At 45.4% G+C, this 22789-nt stretch overlaps 1 protein-coding gene across 3 annotated transcripts in view; it reads right to left on the bottom strand.

The window, feature by feature from the left end:
- SH3PXD2A (SH3 and PX domains 2A) overlaps positions 1 to 22789 on the bottom strand; it is a 394865-nt gene that overhangs the window by 273659 nt on the left and 98417 nt on the right. For all 3 annotated transcript variants that reach the window (XM_073354456.2, XM_073354459.2, XM_073354458.2), the window contains exon 3: positions 8560 to 8635. In XM_073354456.2, the coding sequence (XP_073210557.1) occupies positions 8560 to 8635 (76 nt within the window). The remainder of the gene's footprint in view (positions 1 to 8559; positions 8636 to 22789) is intronic.

Raw genomic sequence — 22789 nt, 5'->3', positions numbered from 1 at the left:
TTCCAGACCCCTAATCATTTTTGTTGCCCTTCGCTGGACTCTCTCCAATTTATCCACATCCTCCTTGTAGTGTGGGGCCCAAAACTGGACACAGTACCCCAGATGAGGCCTCACCAATGTCGAATAGAGGGGGACGATCACGTCCCTCGATCTGCTCGCTATGCCCCTACTTATACATCACAAAATGCCATTGGCCTTCTTGGCAACAAGGGCACACTGCTGGCTCATATCCAGCTTCTCATCCACTGTCACCCCTAGGTCCTTTTCCGCAGAACTGCTGCCTAGCCATTCGATCCCTAGTCTGTAGCTGTGCATTGGGTTCTTCCGTCCTAAGTGCAGGACCCTGCACTTATCCTTATTGAACCTCATCAGATTTCTTTTGGCCCAATCCTCCAATTTGTCTAGGTCCCTCTGTATCCTAGCCCTGCCCTCCAGCGTATCTACCACTCCTCCCAGTTTAGTATCATCCGCAAATTTGCTGAGAGTACAATCCACACCATCCTCCAGATCATTTATGAAGATATTGAACAAAACCGGCCCCAGGACCGACCCCTGGGGCACTCCACTTGACACCGGCTGCCAACTAGACATGGAGCCATTGATCACTACCCGTTGAGCCCGACAATCTAGACAACTTTCTACCCACCTTATAGTGCATTCATCCAGCCCACACTTCTTTAACTTGCTGACAAGAATACTGTGGGAGACCGTGTCAAAAGCTTTGCTAAAGTCAAGATACAATACATCCACTGCTTTCCCTTCATCCACAGAACCAGTAATCTCATCATAGAAGGCGATTAGATTAGTCAGGCGTGACCTTCCCTTGGTGAATCCATGCTGACTGTTCCTGATCACTTTCCTCTCATGTAAGTGCTTCAGGATTGATTCTTTGAGGACCTGCTCCATGATTTTTCCGGGGACTGAAGTGAGGCTTACTGGCCTGTAGTTCCCAGGATCCTCCTTCTTCCCTTTTTTAAAGATTGGCACTACATTAGCCTTTTTCCAGTCATCCGGGACTTCCCCCGTTCACCACGAGTTTTCAAAGATAATGGCCAATGGCTCTGCAATCACAGCCGCCAGTTCCTTTAGCACTCTCAGATGCAACTCGTCCGGCCCCATGGACTTGTGCACGTCCAGTTTTTCTAAATAGTCCCTAACCACCTCTTTCTCCACAGAGGGCTGGCCATCTATTCCCCATGTTGTGATGCCCAGCACAGCAGTCTGGGAGCTGACCTTGTTCATGAAGACAGAGGCAAAAAAAGCATTGAGTACATTAGCTTTTTCCACATCCTCCGTCACTAGGTTGCCTCCCTCATTCATTAAGGGGCCCACACTTTCCTTGGCTTTCTTCTTGTTGCCAACATACCTGAAGAAACCCTTCTTGTTACTCTTAACATCTCTCGCTAGCTGCAGCTCCAGGTGCGATTTGGCCCTCCTAATTTCATTCCTACATGACCCAGTGCATTTAATGTTATGGAGTGACTGGTTCCTGGGGGATGAACAGATCTGGAATTTTAGTTGGGGGCCTCCCATCTCAATTTTAAGAGAGCTGCTGACAAAGAAACATCTTCCTGGCAACACTGTTTTAGTGATTCTCCTCTCTTTAGCGGGAGGATTAAAAGGGGACAAGAGAGAAAGACAGAGAAGGGATAAAATGCCACTTTGATGCAGACTCCACCACAGAATAGCAGCGAACTGTGGAGAGGAAGACTGGAACCTAATTGATATGCGGGTGTATCCTGAATTGCCACCTCACCCACCTTGTTGGATCCAACCAGCTTCTGAGCCTGCCTGGCTCCCTGTGATAGTCAGCAAGGTGGGAGGGAGTCAACTTCCCAACAGCAGGGAGGAATCTGGGAATTAAAAAAGCCAATCCCCCTTTGCTGCATGTTTTCCTGTGCACAGAGCAGGGAATGTGGAAGGGGAGGAAAAGGAAGGGTGGTGAGGGCCACCTCCCATTTGGCAAGGCTTACACAAACAACCTCTAAATGTCTCTACAGGGCTCAGGTGTCACACAGGAAGGTTCAGGGCTCGTTTGAAGCCTGGGCTCAACTTTTTCTTGTGGGAATTGGTGCAAGATACAGAAAGTCTCAAACTGCAGTGTGGGGTTGGCATCCGAGTACCCATAAACCTTGAGGGTGTGAGCCCATCTCTAGTACAGGATGTGGCACATCTGAAAGACAAGCCATCTTCGTTACTGACGGCATGGGGATCTGTAAGCGAACAGCCAGAGCGATCAAATTATCCCCCATATTCATGCCCTACAGCATCTTTCAAGGCCTCCCTCTGAAAAGCACAGTGGAACATGTGTGAACAAACGGAGCTGACTTCTGTCTATCCAGGTTCTTACCCTTTCTCTGACTGGTGCTTACGCTTATTGTCTACAGCAATGGAAATCTACATGATTCATCTAGCCTTTGGGGCCCACTGCTGCTGCAGTTGACACTGAACAATATGGTCCCTTTCTGCATACATTCACCACTGCCTTCTACAGGAGCATGACAGACCCGCCCTTTCCTTCCAAAAGCTGAGCAAAAGGAGCGGGTCTTGTAGCTGATCCTCTTTCTAGAGCCAAGTTTCCTTAGATTGACGTGATTTATGCTGAGATCTGTGTTTCTGGAACTGGGGATCACGAGTTCCCAACCTATTACCTTTTCTTTGTGTTGCAGTAACTACAGGAGGATGTGGCTGAGGGCTTGTCTACACTTACTATCCTGCAGCTGTAGCACTTAGTGAAGACGCTATCTAGGCCAACGGAAGAGCTTCTCCCATTGGCGTACATACTCCGCTTCCCCGAGAGGTAGTAGTTATGTTGATAGGAGAAGCCCTCCCACTGACATAGCACTGTCTACAGTGCGGGTTAGCTCGGTGTAACTGCGTTGCTCCGAGGTATGGATTTTCCACAGCCCTGAGCAACGTAGTTGTACCGACATAAGTTTGTAGTGTAGACCAGGGCATAAAGGCAGCATGGTTTGAACACAGGCTGACAAAGACATTAACGACATGCTGTTGTAACAGGCTTGTCCACAATCCCTTCACTAGAGCTGATCAACATTTTTCATTTTAAATTTCTTTTCAGTGAAAAGCATCTTTTTTTCCATGAAAAGTTTTCATGTTTTTTTCTCTCTCTCTTTTACATTTTCCAGCTTTTCTATAAAAAAATCAAAAAGTGGAAGTTTTCCATGTCTTATCCCCATTCACACACAGTTTCTCTCATATATTCCCCCTGCCCCTTTTCCAGTGGTGAAACGGGAAAATAGGGTGTAAGGGAGACAACAGGAAAAACATGCACCAAAAAAAATGTGAAAAACTGATTTTTATTTTTTTTTTTAAATTCAGGACATTTTGAGAAATAACCATACAATTTTCCTGACAGCTCTACCAATGGCAGTTTTGCCACGGACTTCTGTGGCCATGGGTTCAAGCCCCTTATGAACAAGAAGCAGCATCTGCACTGCCCCTGGCTTATCATCACTGGAATCAGTGCCGGAAAGCACCTGCCTGGAGAGTTTGGTGCAGTAAAAGGAAAAGTGTAAGAAAGAGAGAGAGAGAGAGTGTGGGTGTGTGTGTATGTGAGTGTGAGCCAGTTCCCAGCGAACCCAATTCAGACATTCCCAGGCTGACAGAATTTAGACACATTGCATGCTTTTACATATTGCCCTAGGATTAAAGGGCTCTCAGCACAGCCAAATAACTACATTACATGCACTTTGACTGATCTAAGCAGCGGCTAATGCAACTAGTAATTTGTGAATATATAATTTCTCCAAAACAGTAGGATTTAGTGCAGAAGGGCCAATCACTACCACTGCTATACAATGAAAATCGCATGGAAAAGCTGCAGTTCAACAAACCAGCTACAATTCGCAGCCATTCCATCACCCTCCTCTGGCAGGAACCAAACCCACAGCAAAAGGATGCTGTCAGAACAACAAAGATTAATTACAATCTGTACAGACAAAGAGATGGGTGGAGGAATACAACAGACAAGCAAACTGACTGGAGACAGGTTTCAGAGTAACAGCCATGTTAGTCTGTATCAGCAAAAAGAAAAGGAGTACTTGTGGCACTTTAGAGACTAACAAATGTATTTGGGCATAAGCCTTCATGAGCTAGAACCCACTTCATCAGATGCATGGAGTGGAAAATACTGGAGCAGGTATAAATACATGAAAAGATGGAAGTTGGCTTACCAAGTGCGAGGTCAGTCTAACGAGATAATTCAGTTAACAGTAGGATACCAAGGGAGGAAAAATAACTTTTGTAGTTGTAATGAGGGTGGCCCATTTCAAACAAAAAGAAAAGGAGGACTTGTGATGTCACAAGTCCTCCTTTTCTTTTTGCGAATACAGACTAACACGGCCGCTACTCTGAAACCATTTCAAACAGTTGACAAGAAGGTATGAGTAACAGTAGGAGGAAATTAGTATGGAGGAAATTAGGTTTAGGTTTTGTAATGACCCAACCACTCCCAGTCTTTATACTGGAGTGGCAATAGGGGTTTTTTTCTGTCTGTAAATTGAAATAAATAATTCTTATCCCCATTTCACAGATGGGTAAACTGAGGCACAAGGTGATTATGTGACTTGCTTGAGATCAAACAGCATGTCAGTGGCAGAGTCAGGAATTTATTGGTATTATTATTTTTTACAGTATTCAAATGCAGGCGAGCACAAACTACAAGCAGATAACTACTGTCCCTTCCCCAAACTAATGTTAGACGTGATACGATGAGATAACAAATAGAAGCGAGAACATGGATGAAGAACAATAATGGTACTGCAAGAAAAACACAGTAATGAGGAGTCCTGACCTGCAGTCTTTGCCTCTAACCACTAAAGAAAACTCCTTCCCAAATCTGTAAATAGAACTCAGGAGCCCTGACTCTTAATTCCCTGCTCTAGCCACTAGAAAATATTCCATAACACCAGCACGCAGTAATCATCAGCAGTCCTGCTTCCCAGCCCCCTACCTCCCAGAATAGAGCCTAGACTCACACATACCCCCACTCCGACTACTAGAGGACAGTACTCTCCCTTCTAGAGCTGAAAACGGAATCCAAGATCCCTGACTCCCATTCCCACATTCTAGCCACTAAAGAATATTTCTTAATTCTCGCCCAGGTGCTACAGCAGGTGATTCACATAAATGCAATCTACCCATCCACTTCAGCCTTAATCATCATCATCTACTCTGCGTATTCTGCTGTCACTAGTAATAAAATGGCTAGGTGTGACCCAGTGAGTCAGTCTCTTACAAAGCCTTTTTCTACTGGACAGTGACCTAGAAAAGGGGTCCCTTTATTCTTTGCACCTGAAATCATATAGTTATTGGAGGAAGGCACAACCACATTATTCATAGTTTTGGGTACTTACATCCAGGAGTATTTGTGCTGTCATGTGCTCCATTCTTTCTTATAGGGCCTGATTTGGAGACGTGCCAAGGACCCTCAAACTACAGACAGGAGCTTAGGGCACTCAACACCATGCAGAAAGAAGCACTCTGCACCACACATGAACAGGCCCATAATAAGCAAAGGGAATCATGATGCCCTTGTAAAAGCGGGTTTTAAATACAAGCCTCTCTCGTGCCTGCTTTTTAATTAGGACAGTTTATAGCCAGGTATTTGTTTCAATAACCAGCAGCTTTGGCTGTAGAAATACCATGTGTATTCTAATTACAGCAGCTAGTTTATTTAACAGAGTTTGACGTTGTTTGACATTTAGCGGAGTCACTCTTCAGAGCAGCTTGTTCCCTTACAAAGCTTCGGCACTGGTAAATCAAAGAACAGATCAGCAGGAGCTAAAAAAGGAGGAGGGGGCGAACTGACATTAAAAGCAGAACGGATATAGCAGCTCCTTGTTTAACAAACTACGGCAGAAGCATCTTCGAGTCTGGCAGCATCTCCATATGGGACACCAAGTCAGAACGAGTTTGTTTTCCTGATCTTATTTTTTTCGCTCTTAGGGAAATACAGCAATACCCTACCCTAGAGTTCTTGAAGGGTGGAAAGGTTAATGCTGTCGTATGATGGATGGGGTGGTCTCTACTCCTCTGTAAGGGTCACCCGTCAATACCTCACCACCACCACCACGGAATGGAGGCAAATTTTGGGAATCAGTGAAGTGCCTATCTAGAATTCTCTGAGGGCAAAGCACAATAAATTGGTCAATGCCTGTTGAATTACAGGATGAACAATTCACCAGCAGAGACAGATGTTAAAACTGTGCCAACTCAGTGCATGAACAATAATAATTCTCCCGTATAGAGCATTTTTCATCTGCAGATCCCACAGCACAGTAGGAGGGGAAGGTAAGCATGATTGACCACATTTTACCGCTGGGGGACTGGAAGCCTGGAGATATAATGTGACATTCCCAGCAAGTCAGTGGCACAGCTGGGGACAGAACCCCGATCCCTGACTCTGCAGCGCTGTGCTCTAACCAGAAAGCAACACCGCCTCCATCTGGCTGCAAAAGGTCTGTAGGAAAGAGATCTGTTTCGCGAGGAAAGCCGATGCTTCCTTGAACACACTGCAGCTTTTCAGAAGGTCTGTGGAGGGTGCTGTCAGGCTGTGACTCTGGCGGCGTTCACGGCACATGCATTTGCACTGTGCTATTTCAAGGCCCTGAAAACCAACTGCAGCAGCTGCTCTGCCTCAAATTGCATCAGTGCCTGCAATGTGTTCCTAGATGGGCCGTACCCTCCCACTACGACCCTGATTTAACTTCACTTTATCACCCCTCAGGGAAGACATGGGATCCCATTTTTATAGCTAAAGGCAGAGTTAACCTTTTAATGGCCTAACCGCCCCTTTTGTGAAATTCAATGCAGCCAGCCAAACTTCAGACCGACAGCCAAAGCCATCTAGTCAAACAATAGAAAGCTGGTCTTGAATGTGCGCTTCAACAGCAAACTGTGGCCCGGACCTTGTCTTCTGGGTGCCATCCTGATCGTTCCCCTGTGACCTTGGTTGGAAGTGGTTGTATGAAAGTACGTGAAATTACGCTAAGGAGAGGTTTCAGAGTAGCAGCCGTGTTAGTCTGTATCCACAAAAAGAAAAGGAGTACTTGTGGTACCTTAGAGACTAACAAATCTATTTGAGCACAAGCTTTCGTGAGCTACAGCTCACTTCATGCCCCTTACTCTTTCACTGAGCTGTAGAAGTGATAGTGTGTCAGGGCAAAGGGATATTTACTGGCCAGTATCTCAAATTCTCATGCACGTAACCTTTTGTCCATTTCCTTCATCTCTTAGTGGGGAGTGGAAACCATTATTATTTCTTCTTTGTTAAGGAGCAAGGGTGCACTAAGGACTACATGAGACAAAGAAAGATAAGGTCCGTTAGCCCAGAGAGTTTATGAACTATGAGCTAGATTCTGTTCTTGAGACTCAGGCAGAATAGTTCTCAACTTCACTAAGAGTCCCGCTAGGGTGACCACCTTTTCAAAATGCAAAAATGGGACAGCTGCAGGAGTCCCGCCCCCTGCTCCTCCTCTTCCCCCTGAGGCCCTGCCCCCTAGCCAGGCCGGAGCTGGGCTGCGGCGAGAGCTGCCCAGGGAGCCTGGGCCACTATGGGGAGTCCCAGACCCACCACCTGCCCTGGGCAGGGGGCCAGAGTGCACAAGAGCATCCCTTGGCCCGTGTCCCTGCATGTTGTATACGCTTTACCACACTGGATTCACCCTGATCCTAGTGCTGTAAACCATCCTCACCCTATGGCTTTCCTTGGTTCAGGCTCTCTCGCATCACATAGAATCGGTGTTCCCCACATTCACACCACCATAGCCCCTGACTAGTCCTTCAGAAAGAAAGAATATGGGATTTAGACTTCTTGTATTTTATTCCTTAAGGGCCAGAAAAGGTACTGGTTAAAAATGGTGCCTTCTTACCAAAGAACTCAGCTCCCTGTGCCTATTCCGGATAGCATTGGTTTGCTTTACCAGCTAATATAAGCTTTTTCTTCTTTCTTCACCCGCAGTCACTGCCTAATCCACTATGGGAGAGGGAGGTGGATCCTATCCTGGATTCTGTATCATCACCAGAATTGTCAACTAAGTTCCCCTTTATTACCTTTGATGATCAGAGTTGGCCAGTGCACAGCTGGACTTTCAGATCTACTTAGTCTGCTTGGAACATCTCTAAATATAGGACTTCAGTGACATTGTCCGGTGGGCCTTACTATTAGAAAATGCTTGGTAATGTCTAGTATAATTTTTTTCTTAAATCATTACAAACTTGTTATGTTCATTCTCTTTTCCCTCCATAAAATATTCCCTTATCTAGTATTTACAGATAGTCAACGCATCCCCTTCCCTGTAGCAGCTTGTGATGGGAAAGAGGCCATCTGTAATGAATATAAAGAGCTTTCTTTATTGAGGCTGCTGGACACAAACAGACGCTGTGGTTCACGCTGACTCTCAGCGTGGCTAACGCAGCCTGTGATTCATTAGTGTCACCATAAGCTGTGTGCCAACATCCTAGCCTGGACTCAGCGGTCGAGGAATGGATTGCTGACTCCTTACATTGCCCTGTTCAAGTCCATCATCAAGGCATTACCTGGTAGAAAAGGGATGATCCTCTGCTTGGGGTCTTTCTGACCTCCTTCAATGGGGAATTTATCCAGAAGCTGCATCTGCAACAGAAACAGAAATACATTTAGAGGGTACATAGGGCCACTCTGTCCTTCCTCCTCCCAGTCTCCTCTAACTGCAGGGATTATTTCTCGGCACGTCTGTGGTTTTACAGAGGCTTGATAAATCAGAGAAATGGCTGGAATGAGTGACAGTGTCCGAGTGAGACTGTATCATAAAGTACAGTCACTCCCATAAACGGAGGGTAGGCTCCTGTGTGCACATTGGGACAGGGCCCAGGCAAATATCTGAAGCTGGCCTTTCTGCAGTTCTAAAATTAGGTATTCATCCTTCACTACAAAACAAATGCCTTGTCTCCAATCCCGTTCGGCTCCCTGATTGGTGAGGATGAAGGCTCCATCTGCCCTCTTGGACAGACCGCCCTCTTGGACAGACCACCCACCTGGTTAGAACTGCTGCTCAGAAATAAGCGCAGAGGTTATTTTAATAAAAAACTGAATCTGTCTTCTTGTTGGCAGAACTATTCCCACTGGGTTTGTTCCCTTGACAGAGCACTCCTGCTTTCCCAGGGATGGATACACTGGGCAGAGGAGTTTCCAGCCCTTCTGGAAATGTCTTCCACTTCACTGTAATCCCTGTGACAACACCCCCGTGTGAGAGAGCAGGAGAGAAACAACTGTAGGGAAGGTGAATGCAGAGAATCAGCAATGCCCTGCTCACAGACACAGGCAAAAAGATACTACAAAGGGGGACAAGCACAGACTGTATACAAGGAAATATGATGCAAATGCACACAGGGGGACGTTCACCCCTGAGCACATGGCCTGTGGACCCCTGAAGTCTCACTTATGACCTACTGGCTCTGAACAGAGATTAATTTCACCCATAGAGAGCATTTACAGCAAACTGAGACATTAAACCAGCAGATCCTCAACTCATCCGTGTTGTTATTATTAATCATGCTTATTACAGTAGTGCCTGAGGACCAACCGAGGGCTCCATTGTACACGGTGCTGTACAAACAGTCCCTGAGCCAAAGCACTTGAAGGCACTAAATCTGCACCATATGGAGCAGATTGCAGTCACCTCCCCCCACCTTCACTATAAAAGCACAGCCGTAGAGACTACACGTTGCAGCGCTGCAGCTTTCCAGTGGCTTTCCACTCAGATTGAGATAAAGCTATAAATGCTGGGACCTGTGGTCTCCAGGTAATATACATCCATTTTAATGATGGGGATTGGGTTCATGACTGACTCCGAGGGGAGAGCACCAAGCAACAGTCCTTGCAGCACTTCACTGTTCCATGGAGAACCCCCAGGAACAGTCTTCCACACTTACTAACCTAGACCCAATCCAGGACTACACGAGATCTGACAAAGGAGGAAGGTTGCATTAAATTTTCTGAAAGTCCCATGCCTACCATCTGGTGCGTCCTCAACTTTAACTCAGACTGTGATGATGTCAGAATACATACACTAAGCTATCGTCTTTTCAATCTTCTCCCAGATTTGGGGCTCACAAAGAAACCCCCATTGGGTCCCCCATTCAACACAACCCCCCTAAAAGCTTGGGCTAGGGGAAATACCTTGCAAATCTTGTATGACTCTCTCATTTCACCCGAGCTGAATCTACTATCATACAAAAAGAAAAGGAGTACTTGTGGCACCTTAGAGACTAACCAATATATTTGAGCATAAGCTTTCGTGAGCTACAGCTCACTTCATCGGATGCATACTGTGGAAAGTACAGAAGACGTTTTCATACACACAAACCATGAAAATACAGACTAACATGGCTGTTACTCTGAATACTATCATACAGATCAACACAAATATTTATAGTGGCAGTGACAGCTAGACTCAGGGGATCTAATTTGCACTTAGATATAAAAAGGATACATTTCCAACCAGCTAGGGTGTGGGAGCCAGTACCATTTGCAACCTGAACAGATTTCCTTTTTTAAAAAATCCCAAAAGCTTTGCAAACACAGCAAAAAAAAAAAAGTTTTTTTTTGTTTTTTTTAAACACAGATCCCCTCTCTTCTTCTACTTCACAGAACATCTTCAGCATTCTAAGCACATGGCACAGCAAGAGTAGAAGGAACATCTGTGCAGGAGAAAAAAAATAAAAGATCCTACATTTCCCCAAGGGAGCCAACCTTGTGAATAAATAGTTTGTGGCTTTAGGGATTGTTAGAAAACTTGCTTTTCTACCAATGGAAAAGGATTTTTTTTGTTGAAAATTTTGTTTTCTCTTAGGTAGAAGTCAGGGTGCCTGGGGTTGGACATGAGTAGAAGTTTCGTTTTTTGGGGGGAAGGGGGAAGGCAGCAGGAAAAGCCACTGTATAACTTACAGTTTTGCTGTCACTACACTTTTAACCAGGAAGATTATTCTCATTTTACTCCAGAGTGACTGACTCAAGCTGGAGCTGATACAAATTCCCGGGGTTATTCTTGGAGTTAAATTAGCTTGGCTAATGCAGGCCTTTTTAACCACATCAAGAGGGTCACAAAGTGTATAATTTAGCGCTGTTTATCTAAAGGGCAGATATCAGCAAAATAGCTGGAGAGTCTGGCTAAACTTTCCTCATCAACATTTTCCTCCCAAACTCTTGCTTCCGCCAGGAGAGCTCTTTCTAACAAAGATGTGACTGGACAGGGACGGATTTACACACAAGTATGGCAGTCGGCTGCTGGGGGCTCTGCGCTTTTGGTGCGTGTTGCAAACATACCCCAGCCACTTGAAGGGAAAAGAGAAGTAACTAATGGTCAACCCATTGCTCTCATTCACGCATGAGGAAGCACACATGGTAAGGCTTCTGTGCTGCTAAAGATTAATGAGATGGTGGGAAACCAACAATGCAATGGTAGAAACTAAGAGAGCATTTATGATCACTGCACTGCTGGAAACTCATTCAGGACATTATAAAAAAGGAGATTACTCACCTGTAACAGGAGGTTCTTCGAGATGTGTGGTCCCTATCTGTATGCCACTGAGAGTTTACGCATGTGCACCATGCATCCAGAGCTGGAGAATTTGAAAGTAGTAGTATCCATTGGTCCATGCATGTGCCCTTGCTTCGCCCCATGGTTTTGTCCCAGGCAATAAAGGATGGGGCGGACCGACCACGCTTTCAGTGCCTTCTCCACTGCAAAACGAACAGATCTGCAGCAGAGGCTAAGGAAGGCAGGACTACACACATCTCCAAAAACCTCCAATTACACATAAGTAACCACTTCTTCAAGTGATGGTCCCTATTATATTCCGCTGAGGGTTATTAACAATTCAGAGGAGGGTGCAAGGAAGAGTATGGAATGGTTGAATGAAGAAACAAAGCATCCAGCGCAACATCCTGCACCAAGGCGTAACGTGCAGCAAAGGCATGTACCGAACTCTACTTGGCTGCCCTACATGTGCCCGGAAGCAGTACATTGTGAAGTGTGGCCGTAGTGGATGCATGTGCTCTTGTGGAATGGGCTCTCGCTCCAAGGAATGGAGGCAGCCCTGACCAGCGATAGAAGAGTGTCATGCACCCTGAAATCCACTAGGAAATCCTTCATGTGGAGATTGCCTACTCCTTAACCCTCTCAGTTATAAGATAAACAATCAAGGGGACTTCCTGGTTGGTCTTCTCCTGTGCAAGGCCCTGCAGACATCAAGGGAGTGAAAGCACCACTCTTCCGCTGAGGCATGCGGCTTCGGAAAGAAAGCAAGTAAGAGTATGGGTTGGTTGAGATGAAAGCGGGATACAACCTTTGATAGAAACTTGGGATGAAGATGCAGGGAGACTTTGTCCTTCTGGAACGTAGTGAAGGGGAGGTCCACCATAATGGCCCACAGTTAACCTACTCTACTCGCAGAAGTAATAGCCATTAGGAAGGCGATCTTCATGGAAAGGAGGAACAGTGAGCATGAAGCCAGTGGCTCAAAGTGCACTTTTGTTAATGCCGAGAGAACGAGATTGACATCCCATTGGGGAGCAATAGGTTGTTAGGGGCATCCCATTGGGGAGCAAAAGTCCTGAGGAGACCTTTCCAAAACCTAGTAGTTAATCGATGTGTAAATATGTAGCGCCCTTCCATGGGCTGGGGATGCCTTGTCTTTATGGACAGGAGATAGTCCAAAAGAAGGGGAATGTCCACTTCCTCAGGGGCAAACCCCTTCTACTGTGCCCAGGAGGCAAAGCATTTCCACTTGGCCTAATAGGAACACCTCATGGACTCTTTCCTGCTACTCGAAAGCATGTCCTGTACTGCCGATGAACATTCCCTTTCTAGAGAAGATGCCCATCCAAATACTAAGCTTTGAGGTGAAGCATCTGTGGGTTGGGATGTCTGATTCTGCTGTTGTGTTGTGTGAGCAGCCCCGAGAAAGAGGGAAGGGCAATCGGATGAACAGGCAAACATGCGGAGGTTAGGAAACTAAAATTGGAGGGGCCAAAACAGGACTATCAGGATGACGATGACTCTCTCCCATCTGATCCTGTGGGGGACTCATGGAAGGAGAGGAAGGGGGGGAAGGTGTAGCTGATCTGGTCCGATCAGTGGAGGATGACGGCATCACCTTGAGAGTGGATCCCGATACTCCTCCTTGAGCAGTATGTACTTTATTTGTTGTTGACATGAGAGGCAAAGAGATTCCTGGTCAGAGTCCCCCATTGACTGAAAATATCATTGACTACGGTGTCGTGAAGTTCCCATGCATGATCGGCCATGAATTTCCTGCTGAGAGAGTCTGCAATCACATTCTGAATCCCCAGAAGATAGGCTGCCGACAACAGGATCTTGTGGACAATGCACCAGTCCTACAGATGGACTACTTCCTCACAGAGCGCAGTCGACCTTGTGACCCTTTGTTTGTTGATGTAATAAATGGTGGTGATGTTGTTGGACATGATGAAAACATGTTGGGAGAGAATGGATGGGAGAAATACTCAACACTCTCCATACCGTCTGAAGCTCTAGAATGTTGATGTGCATTCTGGATTCTCGAGGAGTCCAAGTCCCTTGCATCATGTGCTTGGTCACATGGGCACCCCATCTGGCAAGCGATATGTCCGTGATGATCGTTCTGTCCGGGGAGGATGGGAGGAAAGGTATCCTGGCACACACTTGCCTCAGGTCCATCCACCACTGGAGGAAGGAGAGCACTGCAAAGGGATTGTCAGCAGAAGGTCCATGGTATGTCGCATGAGTGAATTGACTCTCTGGAGCCATATCTGTAAAGAGCGAAGGCGGTGAGATACGTGCAGGCCACGATGTGGCGAAGCAGGGATAGGCAAGTCCTTACCAGAGGAGGAGGACTGTTGGCTACTCAGGTGATGAGTTCCTGCAGAGTCTGGAACCTGTCCCTAAAGTAGGTATTCCCATGCTAAGACTGTGTCAATGGAGGCCCCTAAGTAGTCCAGGGACTTCCTCAGTCCATAGTATGGGATTAACCCCTTCCAGCCCAGCATGGGACGGGTATTCCCTGTCACACCTTCCCAAACAGGACAGGAGAAGGCTGGGCTCTCTGACTTAAGAAGCATCTCCTGGAGGTTTCCATGAGGCCGCAGTCGGATCCAGACCAGGGAAACCCCCCCGTACATCGGCCTGAGACAGCCAGGAGTGTGCCTCCGGCTTCAGAGATCACGCCCGGCTCTGCCAGCACAGCCACTACTGACCTGTGCTGGGGCCTACTAGGGAAACAAAGAAGCATGCACGTCGGCATAGCAGCAAGTCTACCTCCAAACTGAAGAAGGATGATGCCCCTTCCACGAATTCCAGCCACGGGGAGACAGAGCATTCCAAGACGCACAGATAGGAGAAGAACCCACGCAGAACGGCAGATCTGCCACTAGTGGGTACTGAGTCACGCACGCCCTTAATGTCGGCTTCCCTTAAGGCAAGGAAACCACCGGTTCCAGAACAGGCCTCTGCTCCGGTTCCGGCTATGGAGTGCATACCACTGAACACCAGGGAGACGGGCGACAGCACCTAAGCCACATGAACTCTCCGCCCTAGGGGAACTAAGATCTCCACGCTTTCCTCTACGCCTGACGAGGTACCATCTCCAACGCAGGACTTACCTCAGGCGAATCACGTTTCACCTCATCCCCCTGTGGTCATACGGTTCCACCAGTTACACGGTACTGCCACTGTAGCCAGGAACTGAGTTTCTCTCTTTGGCGGATTCCGATTGAGCACAAGGACAGGACCACCCATTCCCTACTGCCGCTATGGGTACCCTAAGGGACCACAAGCTTCTTGGCATCACTGTCCTCTTCCCCAGCAGGGAAGCCACTGGTATCCCATTCTATGGGGCCCTCCACAGCACCTGTCAGATCTGTCCTGGATGAAACATGGGCTTCTCCCAAGTAGTACAGGCAGGGTTGGCACTCATTGCTGATCAAGAAGGACTGTGGGCAGGACGCGCAGATCTTGAACCTTGGCGTCCTCTGCATAGTCCAGTACTACGCGTGGGTATTTGAGGGGGAGTAGTCAGAAAACAAAGTCCCCCAAAGTCTTAATTCTTCTAAAAACTACTAGTGAAGCTAAACTATGTAAAAAATACCTGTAAAAGACAAGAAAAAACTAACTATGTACAATTCTAAACCTCTCCCCCCACCCCGCACAGTGCTTCAGAGATGAGAGTAGCTGTGACTTGGACCATGTGGTAATGAGGAGGAGCTGGAGGCGAGCTCAGTCTGCCCCATCCTTTATCGCCTCAGATGAAACCATAAGGCGAAGCAAGGGCGAGCACACAGACCAACGGACACTACTAATTTCAAATTCTCTGGCTCCTGACACAAGGAACGCATGTGTAAACCCTCAGTGGAATACAATAGGTACCATCACTCAAAGAAGAACTTGGCAGCTCGGCCCATCTCTAACAAAAATGAAACCAAATATGGAACTATACAAAGAAACAAAGGATAGATTCTAATACACTGAGCTCAGGGCTGCAAGCCAGGAACTTCTAGTTCCAGTCAGAGCACGCTGCCCCTGAACTCATTAGTGTCCATAAACAAATAAATCCCTCTGTTTCTCAGGTTCGCCATCTGTAGAATGGGGATAGTAGTGCTTGATTCTCTAGCTTTCAAGGGGGGTTGTGGCTTAATTAAATGTCTGCAGAGAGTTTTGAAGTTGAGAATTACTAGGCCCATAGCAAGTGTTCTCATACTATAGGAAATTATTATGCTTACATATTTAAACATGGCAGATGCAAAAATACTTCACCTGTAGTCTCTCCCTTGAACAATACACATTGCTATTTTCCTTCAAAATGGGTGAGCTTCACAAATGTCTTCTTGTTCTCGTTAATGCAATTTAATTTTGCAACAAGTCACACTGTGTCAGAAAGTACATTAGTGGGAGCAAAGACAATGTCATAAGGACACAGGGTGAGAGAAAGAGGAGAGTGGAGACTGGAAGAAACAAAAGGTTGGCATTAAGTCTGTAACCACTTGTAGACAGCATGGAACAGGTGAGTCTGAGCTGTATTTTTTGGAAAACGATCAGGAATCAATCAGTGAGGTGTCCTAGGCTGGAGTAGCTCATAGTCACATCATTTGATTAGCATTAGCAATGACTGAGTCTGCACCTAGAGCACTGATTATGATCCCACTGCTGCACCTCCAGCTATGACCAATAAGACATGCAAAGAGAAGTCTGTGAGCGTGACATCTGGGTGGGGGATCCGTTTGGAAACAGGGAGTGTATGTGGAAAGTGGGAAATGAGCACATGGAATCATGCTGAACAAACACAAGCAACTTCTGCCTTTTGATATAACAGATGTAGGGCCACAAATAATTCACCACCAAAACCACCCACTCCAGGCTTCACCTCTCCGAGTTATTTTGAGTGCCCAGATGGACTTCCTATACAAGCACTGCTCATCAGCATTGTGGTTTACACTGAGCAATCTCAGCCTTGCAGCTGGCTAAACGGTATTTAGAAGGACAGCCTACGAACATTGTGGTCCAGATTATGAACCTGCGATTCACACTGGCAAGCAGAAACTCATAAAAATAATCCCATTAAAATCAATGGCATTACTCATGTGCGTAATTACTAGCCAGTGTGAGTCAGGGGTTCATAATCTGGACCAATACATGCATGTGGATACATTTTAGTCCTTGCTACACTTGTGCAACCAGAATGAAGACAACCAGTTTGCATGGGTGGTACGGCGGATAAGAGTTGCACGTGTTATCCTGCTATTGGGTGTTTTTCCTTAAAGCCCCAGATCCTGGAGGCAAGTGACTGTGTGAGAATCTGAGCTTTCTTTTAAAAAAGAAAAAGTTTCTAGCCCTCATGGTTGCAGAAAAAAGCTGGGAAACATGACCCAGGTGCACCCCAAAAGGTTCATAAACCAGGAGGCTAATAAAAATAACTCAACTTTTATGATTTTTTAAAATTCTCACAATCTTTAACCAAATCTCAGGATTTCAGGGGGCCTGACTCAATTTTTGAATGCTTATTTTTGGTGATACTGGAGCTGGCTCATTGGCTCTTGAGCAGCCCACTAAAAATAGCCACGTAGCTGGTGGTAGCATGGATCAAGCCTGAAGCTAGTGTATTACATTGATCAATGCTGCAATGTGTGGGATTGCAAACATTGAGCCTAATTCTGCACTGACCTATAACCCATCCCATCATGGGATTGCAGGCGATGCAAATTCTAAATTAATGCAGAATTTAACCCACTTAAAAATTTAACCCATTTAAAAAAGGGAATTTTTTAAATTAAAAATAGTCTGTTAAAAAAAATCATTACAATTTCATTTGGTCTTGGGTTTGGGAAATTCGGGGCCAAATCGAAGTCTTTGAAGCTAATCCGCTGGGATGGTTACCCCACATTCAGTAGTTCTGATGCTGCAGATTCTCTCTACAACATCCTGTCCAGCAATTAGTTCTTTTGTTCTAGCACTGACCCTCCCCCCAGAAAGAATTATCTTTTCCATGCAGTTTATGGCCAGCAAATTAGGACACCCAGGTGATCTCTTATTATAGCACCTGTCTTCTTGCTGGTTTCTTTACGTCTGGAATGGATGCAGCTTTACTTACACTTCAGATAACATAAAGGCTACCCAGAGGCTATGGTACCACACAGTTTTAATGCCTACCAACACTAAGTGACTTTTTCAAATCAGCTTACAACTTACAAATCAGCAGCTCCTTTTCAGCAAATTATAAAAGAGCCACCAGTGCGAAGCAATGCAGACATGATTCGAGCCTGTTGCAAAGCAATGCAGAGTCACAGTCACATTGCAGATGCTTTTTCAGATTAGGCATGAAAAATAACCAGTTTAAGAAATTAAAACCGTGGCCACTAGATTGAAAGGAGCAGATTTCTGGCACGCCACGATTTACTGTACACTGTATTTTCATCTCCCCGGGGGGTGCAAACGGGTTTTGTGCATTCAGCTGAGGCAATATCATTTTACCTCCAACTCTACTGAAGGCATCAAGAAAACAAGGGACATCAGGACTCTGTTTTTAGAAACCTCCAATGACGGGGATTCCAGAACCTCCTTCAGAAGCCTATTCCAGAGTTTAACTATCCTTAAAGTTAGGTTAGATATTAGGAAAAACTTTCTAAATCTCCCTTGTTGCAGATCAAGCCCATTACTTCTTGTCTTAACGGCAGTGGACATGGAGAACAATTGATCACCATCCTCTTTGTAACAGCCCTTTACAAATTTGAAGATGGTTATCAGGTCCCCTCCCTCAGTCTTCTTTTCTCAAGAAGAAACATATCCAGTTTGTTTGTTTTTTAACCTTCCCTCATAGGTCAGGTTTTCTAAACCGTAGATCATTTTTTGCTCTCCTCTGAACTCTCTCCAGTTTGTTCCCATCACTCTAAAATGGGGTGCCCAGTATTGAACACACTACTCCAGGGGAGGCCACACCAATGCCAAGCAGAGCAGGACAATTACTCCCCGTGTCTTATATATGACACTCCTGTTACTGCATAAAGGCTAATATCATCCGAGGGTGTAAGATCAGCAAGAATCCCTGAGACGCAGAAGCAACTGGTTTCCCTTTAAAAAAAAAAATCTTAAGCAAAAACCTTCAGGGTTTCCAGGTGACATGACCAAAGATTACAGTATTAGGATATGTTCTGAATTAAATATAGTGTGATTCGTGAGAAACAGTCAAACAAAAGCAGGGAAATCCATGTAAAATAAAAAGAACAGCCACGTAAAGGATGGGGTAATCCCCAAAGGGATTTTTAGGTCTGAAAATTTTCCACAGAAATCTTGGAACTCTTACAAGCTATACAGCATCAAAGTGAAATGGTTGGGTCTTTTCCCCCTCCATAATCCATCAAAAAAGAGCCCACTAAGAAGGCCCATTTCCCAGCTAAAATTATTTTTCATCTTTCATAAAGAAATTATAATTTTTCTTAAATTCTAGGAAGCAACTGCAGCACTTGTGGCTCAACCAGCTTGTAAGACATTTGGAGATGCTGGTTAAATATGAAGGATGCACTTGGTCCATCTGAGAGTCACTTCGCAGGATGGAAGCACTGTACTTTCACCAAGAAGCTAATGAATGTCACATGTAGCTTAGCATCCCCGGCACACAGTGAGCCTGTGTGACCTAAACATTCACAATAATTACAGTTTGGGCAAAAACTATTTCATGCTTTTTCCATCAAAGGCCCTCATTATTATAACATTTGAGCGCCTCACAATCTTTGACGACTTTTATCCTCACACTTGTCAGGTAGGGAATTGCTGCTATCCCTGTTTTTCAGGTGAGGTACAGAGAGACTAAGTGACTTGCCCAAGATCAGGCAGGACATCTGTGGTGAAGCTAGGAATGAACTCAGCTATACCAAGTCCCAGGCTAGAATCCTAACCACTGGACCATCCCTTTCCAGGCTCTTTTAAAGATGAACTGGATTCCTGTCACTATTTCTAGAGTATAAGGCTTAAAGGTAGAAAGAGATGGGCCTAGGGTCTCTTACATGGGGCCAAATGGAAGTTGGCGTAAATGGGAAATTGCCAGCACAAATGCAGCTGTGACATAAACCAGGCTGTAAATAAAACATTCATACATAGGCGACTGTTAAAATGGGTGCAACTAGCAAAAGATGATAACTAAGGCTACGAGTCACTCGTGGAGGTCACGGAGTCCATGATTTTACGAGACCTCTGTGACTTCCTGAAAATTCCAATAGTTCAGCCCCGGGCAGTGGGGCTCCAGCTTGAGCCCCACGGCGCCGGGGCTCCAGTTTCAATGAATCCATGATTTATAGTTTATTGCCCGTGTCCTGTCAGTGACTTTTAATAAAAATACCCATGCCAAAATCGTAGCCTTACCTATAACTTCCACCAATTTGTCATTCAGTGCGAGACAACTGAGCGTAACCCACACATCAAGAAGGCAGAAGCAGTATGAGATGTAGGAGGAAAAGCAACTACTGGGAGGGTGTAAGATAAAGGAGTTCATTACACACACACAACGCTACATTCGTACCATCCCCTACTCTCCAGGGGTACCCAACTGATGAACAGGGCACAACTCCCTTTGACTTCGGTGGAAGTCACACCAGCTTGTGGTAGGGTTGGATCTGGACGTACGCCATGTCAAATCAGTTCAAGTTACAATCACCGGGCTTTGATATTTTTCTCGCGCACGCTACGGTAAATTGGGGTAGCTCTACTGAAGTCAATAGCATTTACATTGGTTTTACCCCTTGTGGAATCGTGCCTCCTTGTTCGTCCAGTCAACGTCATACTGGAACAGAGTTACACAGAGTTACTACCCTGTGACCAATTTGCACCTAATGGGTAACTTACACCTCCATTTATGGCACTGCATAATTTGACCTAACGTGCAAACTTTGCTCTCATTACACCCTTGTAAATCCAGACCAACTCCACAGATTTCAATCCAGTTACTTTGCATTTACACCACCATGACAGCAAAATTTGGCCCAGCTCGTCCAAGGATAGGCCTTTGCTTAAGACTGGTCACCTTCCCATTATGCCTTGTGTATAGTTCATAAACAAATTCAAGTGAATTGAAAAGGGCTCAATTGATAGCAGTGGAAACAGATATATTTTTAATCTCCCAGGCAGGTAGTGCCTGGAAACAGCAGATGTTAGTTTCTTGCAGTTCTTCAGCTACCTGCCTTCACTAGGAAGATTCAGATGGCACTGCAAGGTACAAAAGTACAGCATGGAAAATGCAGCTTACAGATGGGAGTATGGAGAAAAGCATTACAGTAAGCTTCCTTATGCTGGTCCAACAGCCATCTCCTTCCTCTCTGCTCTGGAGTTTTGAATCTTCTATAATAAAGAGACTAACAACCCCCCGTCCAAGATGGCCAACTTAATCAAATCCTATGATGAATCTAATCTAATATCTATTGGGAAATGGTTTGCAACTCTTTATTCCCATGATGATCATAGGATTTGAACGGTAACCATTGACCCTGAAAACAAGCACTAAGGGACGGATGATGCTCCACTGTAAGTAAACAATAAAACTCCTCTGGACATCAGTGGAAGCAGGATTGGGGCTCAAAGCCCTCATGAAGTGGCTTCAGCACTTTAGAGCCTAAATCTCATTGAAAGTCAGTAGGTTTTAGGTGCCTAGGTACTTTAGAAAATTTGACCCTGCATATTTTTAAAATTCCTAACTTTTTAACTAACCTATTAAAACATGAGCATAACACCGCTGAGCCTCAGGATTAGTATTATTGTTTCTGTTAATAAATAATTTGTTCGCGTAGCACCCAAAGCCCTCAATTGCAAACAAGGCCCCATTGGGCTGGGCGCTGTACAAACACAGAAAACAAAACAGTCCCTGCCTCAAAGAACTTACAATTGAAAGAGAGACAAGAAGTTTCCAAAACCCTAACCGAGCAGAGGCTCATTTTACAGAGAAGCTGCTTTGATTTCCATCCCTGGCCATATTCCTCCCTATGGGGCGTGATGCAAAGGAAGTCCACTGAGGTCAATGGGAGTTCACTGCCTCCAACAAGCTTTGGACTTGGCCCTTGGAAAATCTGTGGGAACACTGAAGAGACCGCTTGCAGCTGGAAGTCAGGGGCCACAAGGTGTGTCTTATGAACAGGGTGGAGGTGTTTAATAACATATTTGCCATGATGATAAATTATGCTCCAAACATTCAATTTAGCCTGATTTTTGGGTTTGTTTTTGTCCAAGGTCTTTTCCTAACGTCAGACTGTTCAGGTGAGCGGTTTAAAACAAGTACCTAGGTAAGGTAGCATCTCACAAAGGGGCTACACTAAACTGCACTGAAGTTTTACGATGGAACAACTCCTCTAAAGCCAATGAGGTCACCCCATAGTAAAACTGGTTTCACATGGTGGCGAATCAAACCCAAAATATATAGAGCGGGCCTGGGTCTTACCTCCCACCCATTTTACAACGGTTGAACTCCACTGATTTCAATGGTGTTAGGCCTGGACTACCCGCAAAATTAAACCGGGTGAGCAGAAACGGATTTTTTTAAAACCAGTGCAAAACTCTAGTGTGAACACGCTAAAACCCTCGATTTAAACCTGGTTTATAGCCCCACAGCCAAAATCGATTCATTACCCTACTAAGCTACGTCAATATAACCTATTCTTAAAGATGTTTAAGAGCGATCACACAGGGTTAGCAGTGGTTGATCTAAATCTGTTAAAAAACGCACATTTAGTTAAACTGGTGCAAGTTCATGTGTGGATAAGTCCCGACTCCTGATTCACACTGCTATCAATAGGATCAGAATCCGGCTCTGAATGGGTGAACGTTAATGAGTGAACGTTTTCACAATCTACAAATCCCCAAGAGCCTGTTAGCTTGGCTTGATATATTCCCGCATTGAAACCACAGCTAACTTTAAGCCGACATTGAAAACAGAAAACAGCTCAAAAACACAATGGCACATCTTACTTTGGCAACTCCAACTGAAACGGTGTCTGGCAGCTTCCCAGGATGCTGATCTGGGGGGGGGGAAGGGATAGACTGCCCAACTAAGTGTGACTCCAAAAAAACCATGCTGTGCATTCTAACGATGTACTCCCGAGAGTTACCTTCCCCACACCCGCTTAAAAAAAAAAAAAAATCTTTCAATGGTTTGCCTGAGGGCCTTGTTCTAAACATACTTCTCCTGGCTTTGGGGTAATTCAGAGAGGAGTTCAGACAAAGAATCTTATCACTCGAGTGGAGAGATGCAGCTGCACGTG

Source organism: Lepidochelys kempii, chromosome 7 (assembly GCF_965140285.1).
Source record: "Lepidochelys kempii isolate rLepKem1 chromosome 7, rLepKem1.hap1, whole genome shotgun sequence".
In the NCBI taxonomy this organism is placed as follows: domain Eukaryota; kingdom Metazoa; phylum Chordata; order Testudines; family Cheloniidae; genus Lepidochelys; species Lepidochelys kempii.
The sequence above is the reverse complement of the archived record's forward strand: the minus strand, read 5'-3'. Positions and strand labels throughout refer to the sequence as shown.